The sequence below is a fragment of the Balaenoptera ricei genome, chromosome 13, assembly GCF_028023285.1.
Source record: "Balaenoptera ricei isolate mBalRic1 chromosome 13, mBalRic1.hap2, whole genome shotgun sequence".
Taxonomy (NCBI): Eukaryota; Metazoa; Chordata; class Mammalia; order Artiodactyla; family Balaenopteridae; genus Balaenoptera; species Balaenoptera ricei.
The window spans coordinates 66823808-66836231 of record NC_082651.1 but is presented as its reverse complement, the minus strand read 5'-3'; the positions used below and the strand labels follow the sequence as shown (position 1 = coordinate 66836231).

The window sequence follows — 12424 nt, the reverse complement described above, 5'->3', positions numbered from 1 at the left end:
CTGATCCACAGAAAAGGGATTAAATATATTCTTTGCTCTCTTAGAGTCAATAACAAGGAATCAATAGAGTTTAGTTCAAATTAAGAAAGAAATTTCTAATACTACCATTATCTGAAAATGGAATGAGTTGCTTTTGGAGATTATGAGTTCCCAGGCATTGAGTTCATAAGTAAAAGCTCTACAGCTATTTCTGGAGGATGTTTTCAAGGCAGTTGATGCAGTAGATGGGGGCGCGGGTGGGGTTGAGTTAGAAAACTTCCCATGTCCTATGAAAGACATTTGTGACGAGGCTTTTTTCCTCACCATATAGGGAACATAATAGATAATATAATAATGATGATGATGAAAACTTGTGTTTTTAAAATTCAACTAAAGTTTTCATATTAGAAAATTGTCTCAATAGAAGCCTAAAATTTTTCAATTTTTAAAAATAAATGTATCAAATCTTATATATTCACATGAGTGTTCTCCTTTGAATGTTTTCCCTGGAGCCTGTTCTTAATCCAGAATGAATCTTATCCTGAAAATTGATCTCTGTACGTTATAATTACATCTCACTTTGGTTCAAGATTGTTTTTCCCACTTTCATACATCTTGGTCATTCTTATTTGGCTGGGTGACTTTGGTATTTCCAAAAACCAAATCAGTCTTAAAAGATTTGTAGGGTAACCATATGTCCTAGTTTCACCTGATTTCTCAGCTTAATGATTAATAGTACCCACCCCGTTTCATTCTCTAAAATGTTCTGGTTATGATCACTCTAGTTATAGACCACCACTGAGAATATTCAGTAGCTTATTTTGCAGGTTCCAAAGGCAATTCAGAAAAGTTAAAAAACCGTTTTAGTGAGTATCAGTATCTGTTGGACTAATCTGCAACTCCCACATTAACTGCTTTGAAGACAGTCATATGCCCTTAGATGAAAAAGTTATTTATGATGCATACCTCCTATTTTTTAACCAACCAGATTGCATTTTGGCAATGATTACGATCCATTTGTGGGAGTAGCGGAAATGATCAGTGCATAAACACAAGTCCATTCAATATCATGCACTCATGAAGTTTGAAGAGTAAGTTAAAACAAATTTACTGAGATTTTTCTTTCCCTTTATTCAAAGGTTTTGTTTTGCTTACTGAAACACAAGTATTGTTGGACAAATAGATAGTAATTCTCTCTGCAATCTGTACTTGTTCAAAGCCGTATTTATTTTACCTGTTTCTGTGATTTGAAAGCAGAGCATGTAATTTATTCTCCTGATTTTTTTTCTTTCTAGTTTACCAGTAAATCAGAAGCTCTATTACTAAAAATACGTGGAGTTATTAACCAGTTGGCATTTGGCATTGACAAAAGGTACCGTTAAAATATTTTTTAAATATCTTTTTATCTTTTTGTTTGTTTGTTTGTTATTGTCTCGTCTGATTATTGTTCTCACACGTCTTTTGTTTCTTGACCAGGAAAGTGCCTCAGATGACTGTTCTTAGAGATAATTTCATATTGTCTCCTGCTTCTTATATTGTTTAAATATTTATCAAATTTTACAACTAAAATGTTATATAATACTTAGTTTGAGACTAGACTAAAATAATACTATTATACTTGTTTCCCTGATTTCTTTTACTTCTTTTCCCTCATTTCAGTAGCTTTCCCGCTATTATCACTTTTTTATATTGATTAGAAGTGGAATCAATCATTTTAGTGTGTATTTTTCTTAACCTTGCTACTTTCCTTGGTTTTGATTTGAAGTAATTTGGGTCTGTCATTTTTTTTCTCCTATAATACCTTTATTAGTGCTCTACTTTAATTTTTAGAATCATATTAATATTCATTCATTCATTTTGAGCAATGCTCTCACCAGTGGCTAGATATAAAACTTGGCTCTTGTATTTACACTAGAGAGTGGCGGGATATTTGATTGCTAAACTAAATTGGATTCTTTTTTCTTCTTATCCATGTAGCAAATCAATATGTGTGGATCAGAATAAACCACTGTTTGTCACAGCAGGATTGGATTCTTTAAGTCAAATAGGTTGGTGAACTTATTAAGATTGTTCAATGGTTTTTTAATTGCTTATTGATTTTGTCCTACTCCCTGTTCACTTCATCTCCAACATCTCCTAACGCTAACCATCATTTCCAGTTTCATAATTGTTGCTGTTATTCTTATGTATTTATTTGTATACACAGTATTGATGCAAAATGCATCACATTGACATATTTGTGATGGAAGGGATGTTGTCACATAAGAGACTGATTTCTAATCTATATTCCACTAAAAATTTTGCATGTATTTTCTTTCCCTCACTGATTTCCAGATACTTTTAAATTTTAGCTCCTTGCGTTTACAAGAAAACCAGAAGCACAGAGTGGTCAGGAAATTCAAAGCTATATATTATGGGCAATGATGAAAAATCTGAGATTCAAGTATTGGAATAAATCAAAAAGAACACAGTTGTACTAACTAGGTATGCCTTAATTTTTCATTATGAAAAATTGCCTCTCATCTAATGGGATATGTTTCCTAACTTACAGATGTCCTAGACTCATGAAGCAAAAGAAATTTCAAGAGTTTATACAGTCAAGCTCCTTATCTTCTCACAGAAGCTATTTTCATTGTGGAGATTTTCAGGCCTAGCAACTCTATATGCTGGGGTTGGCATAGTTTGGTTTTAACACTCTAATGGACAATAATTTTCTTTTTTATTTCCCATCCCCCATTACTCTTACAAGCTAAAGTTGACTTGACTTCAAATGTAGAGATCTTTGTCATGAGATTGTAGATTGAATTGGAATGAAAAGAATAGAGGTGTTAATGAGTGATTATAAAGACTGATTTTTATAATAATTATTATTACCAACTTAATTTCATTAGCAGTGAGAATCACTGTGTGTAATGATAGATAATGCTGATGGAAATCTTTTGCCCACGTAAGTAGTTGGAGGTCAGAAAAGGGTTGAAAAATACTGAATTTAAAAAATCATGGAGGGACTTCCCTGGTGGTACAGTGGTTAAGACTCCACGCTCCCAGTGCAGGGGGCCAGGGTTCGATCCCTGGTCAGGGAACTAGATCCCACATGCATGCAGCAACTAAGAGTTCACATACCAGAACTAAGGAACCTGCGTGCTGCAACTAAGGAGCCTGTGAGCCGCAACTAAGGATCCCGCAAGCCACAACTAAGGAGCCTGCCTGCCGCAACTAAGACCCAGTGCTATCAAATAAATAAAATAAATGTTAAAAAAATCATGGAGATTGGACCTCATCAAAATTAAAAACTTTTGCTCTTAAAAGCCCATATGAAAAGGATAAAAAGACATGCTACAATCTGGGAGAAAATATTTTCGAACTACATATTTTACAAAGGACTAGTATCTAGTATATATAAATAACAGTAAAAAAAAAAATCCAATTAGAAAATATGGAAAAGAGGACTTCCCCAGTGGGGAAGACTCCACGCTCCAACGCAGGGGGCCCAGGTTCAATCCCTGGTCAGGGAACTAGATCCCGCATGCATGCCGCAACTAAGAGTTCACGTGCCGCAAGTAAGAAGTTCACATGGGGCTTCCCTGGTGGGGCACTGGTTAAGAATCCTCCTGCCAGTGCCAGGGACATGGGTTCGAGCCCTGGTCCGGGAAGATTCCACATGCCGCGGAGCAACTAAGCCCGTGCGCCACAACCACTGAGCCCACATGCCTAGAGCCCATGCTCCGCAACAAGAGAAGCCACCACAATGAGAAGCCTGTGCACCACAACAAAGAGTAGCCCCCGCTCGCTGCAACTAGAGAAAGCCCATGCGCAGCAACGAAGACCCAATGCAGCCAAAAAAAAAAAAAAGTCCACATGCTGCAACTAAGAAGTCTGCCTGCCGCAACTAAAGATCCCACGTGCCGCAATTAAGACTTGGTGCAGCCTAGATAGATAGATAGATAGATAGGAAGAAAATATGCAAAAGACATGGACAGATATTTCACTAAAAAGGATACACAAATGGCAAATAAGCACATGAACAGATGTTTAATATCATTAATCATTAAGGAAATGCAAATGAGATATCACCACACACTTATTAGAATAGGTAAAATAAAATATAGTGATAACACCATATGCTTGTGAAGGGGATGTGGGGAAACTGGATCACTCATACATTGCTGGTGGGGATGTAAAATGGTACAGCCGCTCTTGAAAACAGTTTGATGGTTTCTTATAAAACTAAACTTGCAGCTACCAAATGACCTAGAAATTGCAGTACTGGGCATTTTTCTGAGAGAAATGAAAACTTATGTTCACATAAAAATCTGTACACAAATGTTCATGACAGCTTTATTTGTAATAGCCCAAAAGTGGAAACAACCCAGATATCATTCAACAGGTAAGTGGATAAACTGTGGTATATCCCTACCATGGAACACTACTCAGCAATAAAAAAGAACAAACTATTGATACATACAGCAACTTGGGTGAATCTCCAGGGAATTATACTAAATTTTCAAAGCCAATGAGAAAAGGTTACGTACAGTATAATTCTATTTATATAAAATTTTGGAATGAAAAAATTTTAGAAATGGAGGAAAGATTAATGGTTGTCAGAGGTTAGGGACAGAACTGTAGGTAGGGAGGTAGGGGGAGGGATCGAGAAGGAGGTAGGTGTGGTTATAAAAGGGCAACAAAAGGGATCCTTCTGGGAATGGAACTGTTCAGTATCTTGACTGTGGTAGTGGATACATGAACCTACAAAGGTGATAAAATTCTGTACAACTTAATACACACACACACACACACACACACACACACACACACACACACACAAATGAGGACAAGGAAGAGACCTGGGAAATCTAAATAAGATCGGTGGATTATATCAGTGTCTTACCCACCAAAGTGGTAAGGAGGCCCTGAAAGATCAAGAGTGAAACAGTCTTAGTGAACAGTGTAGATGCTAGAATAGAAAGAATGACAAATCTCAGACTGTGGGTTGAAAACTGCCAAGAAGTGGCAGCATATTTTCAAATTTTTCATATTAACTTAATTTTAAATTAACTTAAATTATACAAGCAATACATAAAGACATTCTCCTTATAAAATCTTGAAATAGTACATATTAGGATCAAGTTTAATATTCCAGACCATTTTCTATATATGTGAATGTGGTACAGAAAAAACTATTTTTTTGTTTTTTAATGTAATTTTTATTTTATATTGGAGTATAGTTGATTTACAATGCTGTGTTAGTTTCAGGTATACAGCAAAGTGATTCAGTTATACATAGACATATATCCATTCTTTTTTCAGATTCTTTTCCCATATAGGTTATTACAGAATATTGAGTAGAGTTCCCTGTGCTATACAGTAGGTCCTTGTTGATTGTCTATTTTATATATAGTAGTGTGTATATGTTAATCCCAAACTCCTAATTTATCCCTCCCCCACCTTACCCCTTTGGTAATCATAAGTTTGTTTTCGAAGTCTGTGAGTCTACTTCTGTGTTGTAAATAAGTTCATTTGCCTCGTTTTTTTAGATTCCACATATGATATCATATGATATTTGTCTTTCTCTGACTGACTTCACTTAGTATGATAATCTCTAGGTCCATCCACGTTGCTGCAAATGGCATTATTTCACTCTTTTTTATGGCTGAGTAATATTCCATTGTATATATGTACCATATCTTTTTTTTTTATTGGAGTATAATTGCTTTACCATGTTGTGTTAGTTTCTGCTGTAGAACAGAGTGAATCAACTATATGTATACATATATCCCCTCCCTCTTGAGCCTCCCTCCCACCCGCCCCCATCCCATGTGATGACCCCATGCTCTAGGTCATCACAGAGTGCCAAGCTGATCTCCCTGTGCTATACAGCAGCTTCCCACTAGCTATCTATTTTACACATGGTAATGTGTATGTATCAGTGCTACTCTCTCAATTCATCCCACACTCCCCTTTCCCCACTGCGTCCACAAGTCCATTCTCTACATCTGCATCTCTTTTCCTGCCCTGCAAATAGGTTCATCAGTACCATTAGAAAAAACTATGTTTTAATATAATTGTATCATTCTATATCATTTTGAAGTTTTCCTTTTTTACTCAATACACCTTAGTGATTTTTCCATATTAATGCTACATATAAGTCTATTTGGTACTTTGACTGCTGGATAGTGTTATAGAGCATGACTGTGCATAGTAATTTAGTTCACTATACCTCTATTGATGGACATTTCGGTTGTGGCCAATTTTTCACTAATACAAGTGATGCAGCCATGTGAAATCCTTAATGCATGTATGCAGGTATTTCTAGGGTAAACACCCAAAACTGGAATTGCTGGTTAATAGAGTTTGACCTTTTTTAGTATTTTCATAGTATTCACTAGTGCCTTATTACCCTCTGATTTAGCTGCCCCAATTTTCATTCTACTCATTAGCACATAAGAATAACTGTTTCCTTACACATTCATGAACACATGAGAATATCAAACTTTATATTTTTGCCGAGCAGCAATTTAAGTGTGGGGAAAGAGGATTATAGTTTATTCATTACTCTATCTCTTCCTCTGGCACTAGAATCTGCCCCAGTGGCCTTGCTACACTGGGTCGGGGTAAATTTTCATAGTGACTATAGGAGAGGAGAAATGAGTGATCTAAGATTTACATTTTTATAAGTATCATCTGTTTTATTGATAGAGTTTGTAATGTTTTAGTCAATGCAGTCATTTGGAGTAAAACTTCCAATTTTAGGATCTCCTCCTGTTCCTGACAATGACATTGGAAAGCTTCATGCCCATTCACCAATGGAATTGTGGAAAAAGGTGTATGAAAAGCTCTTTCCACCAAAGGTATATATTTCTAATTCTTTTAAAGCAAGAATTTTCAGCACTATTCAACAGTTATTGGGAAATGTTTCAGCAGGCCTATTATAGTAACTTTGTTTTCTACTCACATGCTCAAAAATCAATTAAATATTTGCTAAAAATCTACTGTATATGAGGCACTGTGGGGCTTAAAAGATGCGTAAGACACGGTTCTCACTCTGCTTCCAAACAGAGCTCTCTCTGATTGTTAGAGAAGGGAGAGGCAACATCTGAAAGACGAGGGAGAGAGGACCTGGGGGAATTTGAACTGACCCTCAGCAGCGATGGCCGGCTGAGGAACGAGAACTTGGCTTGCGGGGTAGTTGATACCCCGCATTGAAGGTTTTGGGCTATGAGCATGAAATGATTTGAAGAATTGTGATTTCAGAGTACCAACACACTAAAAGATGTCAAGGACCCTGCAAGAGACCCTCAATATGCTGAAAGCGAAGTTGATGAAATGAGAATTCAGAAGGATCAGGTATTATCCTAAACATTTATTTTATTTCATCTTGAGTTTTATCACAGAAATATCCTTAGAATTCCATAAATTGTTCTCAATTTATTTACTTAATTTTTTACTTTTAAAATTATTTAAATAGTACATCTTCACTATATATTAAAAAATTCTGATATTCATGAAGAGGAACTAAAAATCACCTATCATTCTACCACCCAGAGATGACTTAGTGTTCACATATCCGTTTTGGACTTTCCAGTTTACTTTATGTTGAAGATGGGTAGTGATTCTTACCTCACTGTTGGGGAGACACTTCCATAATATTCTTTTGTTTGTGGGATTATTTAAAAGGTTTTGTTTTTTATTAGGACATTTAGATGTATCTATACTTTTCTTGTATCAGAAAAATTAAGGACTGGCTAATCTGAAAGCACACAAACGCAGCTGACAAAACCCAGAGTCTCTCAGGAAAGTGATTAAAAGTGGAGACTGCTTTCCATATATGCCAGATAGCACCACTTGTGATGCACAGTCTAATGTAAGAATGCAAAAGTTGGTAAATTCATCATGATCCAATATTTAGATTTTCCCAGATCTCCTTTTAGTTTGATAAAATGAGACACTGTACAGAACATGCCCTTACTATAAGCACAGTAAATTGAATGCCCTGACCACCTCTCAGGTGGGATTTATAGAGCTGTGTAACTTGGGCAGTCACATTGTTGCAAGGATAACCTGAAAGCAACCACCCACTGCAAGCGGGGACCAGCGTCTTTTTCTCAGCACTAGCCTTTCACCTTCAGGGGCTCTAGAATAAGTAAGCAAAACATTTAAGTACAGAAGACTTTTGAAAAATAGGTCATGAATATTTAGAGGGTGTTGTAGCTGTAGCAAAGTGAGAGGCATGTTGAAGGGACACTAAAATGACCTCATGTAACCCTTATTATGTGTGCAGGTTGGCTATAGAGATTAGTTGGAAGTCATCTCTGAATTAATATTTATCTAGGAGTTAATGACTAACTGCCATTGTTGATAAGAGTATCTGTTTATATTATATAGTGATCCCGTTTTTTTTACACACACACACAAGATTATTAAAGCACTAGAGTATTTCTGAGCATCATGAGTTTTCACATTCAAATACATCTTCCCTAACTGACCTAAAACCATATGAATTTTGAGTGGAACTGGAAAGCAGCCCCACAATATCTTTCTTTACTCAACCCTTGTACCTCACTAATTCTACATTCTCTTGACTGAGAGATTTTTTTTAATTCACCTGAAAAGTTATAATATCCTAATTTTGCCTCTTTCATAGTATTTTTATTCATGGTATTTTAGTAGATGAATTGATTTTAGTTTGTACATGTAGTACCTTAACATAATTTTATGCTTCTGCTTTAAAAGTCATGCTAATGATTACCAGTTGATGCTCAATTATTTTATTGATGTCCATTTCCAAATTTTGACATTCTAATATCCAAAACTTTAAATTTATATATTCTCTCAGTTTGCTGTCTGTAGACGAGAGAAACTACTAGCACAGAATCTCAAAGCAATGCCCTCACCATTAGCATTGGTAAAAATAATTCAATTAAAGAAAGTTTGTGATAACTGATTACTGTTTATTCTTTATGAGCTAACAAACAATCTTTGAAACCATAAGTTACTGGTAAGGTAACTGGTGAACTGAGTTAACTTCATTAGAAGAAATAAATGAAGCTATAAAGACTACTTCGGAGTTAATACTATAAAAAATCCTTCTGAAGTCTTTATACAGTTTTGAAACTTTCAACATTTAAATTTTAATAACTTATAGGTACGAAAGAGACAATCTGCAATTTTTTTCTGAAAATGAGAATGCAATTTTCTTTTCCTAGCAAAAATGAACTTCAGTTACATTAGCCAGAGGGCAGTGATTGCCTTATCTTGCAGAGTAATCACTTTTTGCTTATCTGAAATAATAATATACTTTGTACACTTAGACATTGAACAACATGTAAGAGGCCAGGGAGGCAATCCCCTTAGATGATCCCTTTTGCAGGTCAGTCATCTCATGCAGGATATTCACCCCCACTAAAAGTTATATCTGTTTTATGAATTGTGAAAGGAACATATACTCATTGTGAAAAAAATCAAGACACAGAAGTATATAACATAGAAAATGGAAGTGTCCTGCCCTCTCTCCACCTATTTGCCTTTTTCATGTGGCACATAACGACCACTATTGTTTTTGCTGGCTGCCTATGAAGTCAAGTGTGAATGAGCACTGATGTATTTAATCAGTCCTTACTGGGAGATGTCTAAGCCATTTCCAATTGTGTGCCAGTACACACATTTCAGTGAATATCCTTCTATTGCTATTCTTCTGCTCTTCTCTATTATACTTATTGATAAAATTCTAAAGGTACAATCACTGGGTCAAACGATATGTACATTTATGTACATTTTAAACATTGATACTTTGCTAACTTCAACCACAATCTGACAAGAGTTGAACAGCAAATATTTAAAAATAAGATCACTGTTATATACTTAAAGTATGTCAAATGCTTAATTTTGTTAGTTGAAAAACAACTTGTATATACTATATAGTGTATATTTTGTCTGAAACTTTAATAAATTCATCTCCAAGTGCTGCTTTGGTGACACAGAAACTCTGAAGACTGCATTTCTAGAAAGTAAATCCTAAGTATAATTATTTATAAAACAGCTGTCAAGAAATTTGGAGAATGATAATGTTATAAAGGATACACTGTTATACCCCAAAAAATGCTAAGGCAGTTTTAAGGTGCCTAGTTTTAAAATTTTAAGTTTTTTGCAAGTAATACATATTTTTGTTTTAGGAACTGGAACAGTACAAAAGAAGTTCTTCCAAGTCTTGGAAACAAATGGAGCTTGATTCCTGAACCTAATGCAACTATAGGGTATTTATTTCTTCTTTTCCAAATACAAGTAAGATTATTTTATTACTTAATATTATAGTAATAAGTGAGGAAAGTCTAGATGTATAATTTGTTAAAGGAAAAGTGGAATTTCTTGTATTAGTGCAACTCCCTGCATACTTTCAAGTCTCTTAAAAGGGAAAAATTTGTATAATTACATGCAATATTTTTTAAAAAATAAAAAGAATCTTGCAGAACCTACCTTTAACATGTTTAAGTAGTGTATACTTGGTTCAGCGTCTATAAGTTTCTGCTTATGTTTTCAGGAATATGAAAGCAAGAGCATTTAGTAACAGTTGTGAGTATAAGGTTGAGCATTTATATTAGACACATTCCTTCTCTAAGGGGTTCTCAGCTGTGTCTGGTAAGAAAAGTAGAATTGGGGTCACTTTCACAGGTGTCATCATTTTACTCTAATTAACGGTGAGGCACAAGAAGTATCTGAAGTACTTTTTTAAAATGCACATTCCTGAGCAGCAATCAAGATGGTGGAGTAGTAGGATGTGAAGCTCACCTTCTCCCACAAATGCATCAGAAATACATCTACATGTGGAACGATTCTCACAGAATATCTACTGAACACTGGCAGAAGACCTCAGACTGCTGAAAGGGCAAGAAAATCTCCAGGTAACCAGGTAGGAAAAAAGAAAATGAGAAAGGAATCGAGATGGGACCTGCAACCCTGGGAGGGAGCTATGAAAGAGGAAAGGTTCCTGCACCCTGGAAAGCCCCTTCACTGGTGGGGAGATCTGCTGGGGCAGAAGGGGAGCTTCAGAGACTCAGAGGAGAATGCAGCAGCCGGTTTGCAGCAGCCACAGCAGAGGGAAAACTGCACAGATGGTCTGTGCAGTGCTGCCGCCCTGCACTCACCAGCCTGAGATGCAGGTCCACTGGTGCAGGTGGGGACTGGGTGCCGGAACTCGGGCTTTGGAGATCAGACCCAGGGAGAGGACTGGGGTTGGCTGTGCAGAAACAGCCTGGGGCAGCTGGAATCTAGTGCGACTGCAACTGATGGTGTATGGGGAGGAAGCCTGGGCTGCCTTAGAGGCCAGGTGCCATTGTTTGGGGGTGCACGAGGGAAGGGGTGGGACCGCCATTGTAGCCTTTTTCTCTGTGTGCACTCACAGAGGGCAGGACACCACATGCACTGACTCCAGGAACCACCTGGAGGGAGGCAAGCTGCTGCCTCCCTTACAGACTCTAGGAGCAGTCTCCAGCTGCCTCTGCTCCTGTCACGTGCTCTGGGGGCGCACCTGAGCCACCACTGCTGCCAAGAACCCCAAGACCAGGCACCAGCCGCTGCATCTGCACACCCCTATGAAGGGGATAACAACCAGCACACGCTGAGGAAAGAGTCAACAGGCATCCATACTAAAAACAGACCTTGCACCAAATATATTAAACTCACACAAGCTACACAGGGACATCCCCACATATAAATAGCTCTCCAAGGTCACAGTAGATAATTGTTTCTCCTAAACTCACAGAGTAAGAGAAATATAAGTAGAATGAAGAAAGAAGCAGAGGAACCACTCCAAGTTAAAAGACCAAGAGAATTCCCCTGAAAGAACAAATAATGAAACAGACCTCTTTAGTCTAATAGACACCAATTTCAAAAAGGAGATAATGAAAATAAATACTGAAGGAATTAAAAAAGGCTATAAACAGAAATGCAGAGTACTGTAAAAAGGAACTAGAAACTATAAAAAGGAACCCAGAAAAATTAGAAAACTCATTTGCAGAGACAAAAGCTGAGCTAAAGACAATGAATAGCAAAATGAATAATGCAGAAGAATGAATAAGTGATCTGGAAGATAGAATAATGGAAATCACCCAATCAGGACAGCAGACAAAGCCAAATGAAAAAAAAAAAAAATGAAAGCAATATGAGAGACCTATAGGATAATATAAAGCATTCCAATCAATGCATAATAGGGATTCCAGAAGGGGAAGAAAGAGAAAAGGGGATCAAAAATGTATTTGAAGAAATTATGGCTGAAAACTTCCCAAACATAAAGAAGGAAACAGATATCCAGGTACAGGAAGCACAGAGAGTCCCAAACAAGATAAACTCAAACAGACCTACACCAAGACATATTATAATAAAAATGGCAAAAGTTAAAGAGAGGATTCTAAAGGCAGCAAGAGAAAAACTAAAGAGGTAATTACAAGGGAAC

At 36.6% G+C, this 12424-nt stretch overlaps 1 protein-coding gene across 2 annotated transcripts in view; it reads left to right on the top strand.

Moving 5' to 3' along the window:
* DYNC2LI1 (dynein cytoplasmic 2 light intermediate chain 1) overlaps positions 1–10448 on the top strand; it is a 44039-nt gene extending 33591 nt beyond the window's left edge. For both annotated transcript variants that reach the window (XM_059943453.1, XM_059943454.1), the window contains exons 9-13: positions 1275–1351; positions 1957–2027; positions 6730–6827; positions 7231–7323; positions 10149–10448. In XM_059943453.1, the coding sequence (XP_059799436.1) occupies positions 1275–1351; positions 1957–2027; positions 6730–6827; positions 7231–7323; positions 10149–10211 (402 nt within the window). In that variant the 3' untranslated portion in view covers positions 10212–10448. The remainder of the gene's footprint in view (positions 1–1274; positions 1352–1956; positions 2028–6729; positions 6828–7230; positions 7324–10148) is intronic.
* Positions 10449–12424: the final 1976 nt, after the last annotated feature.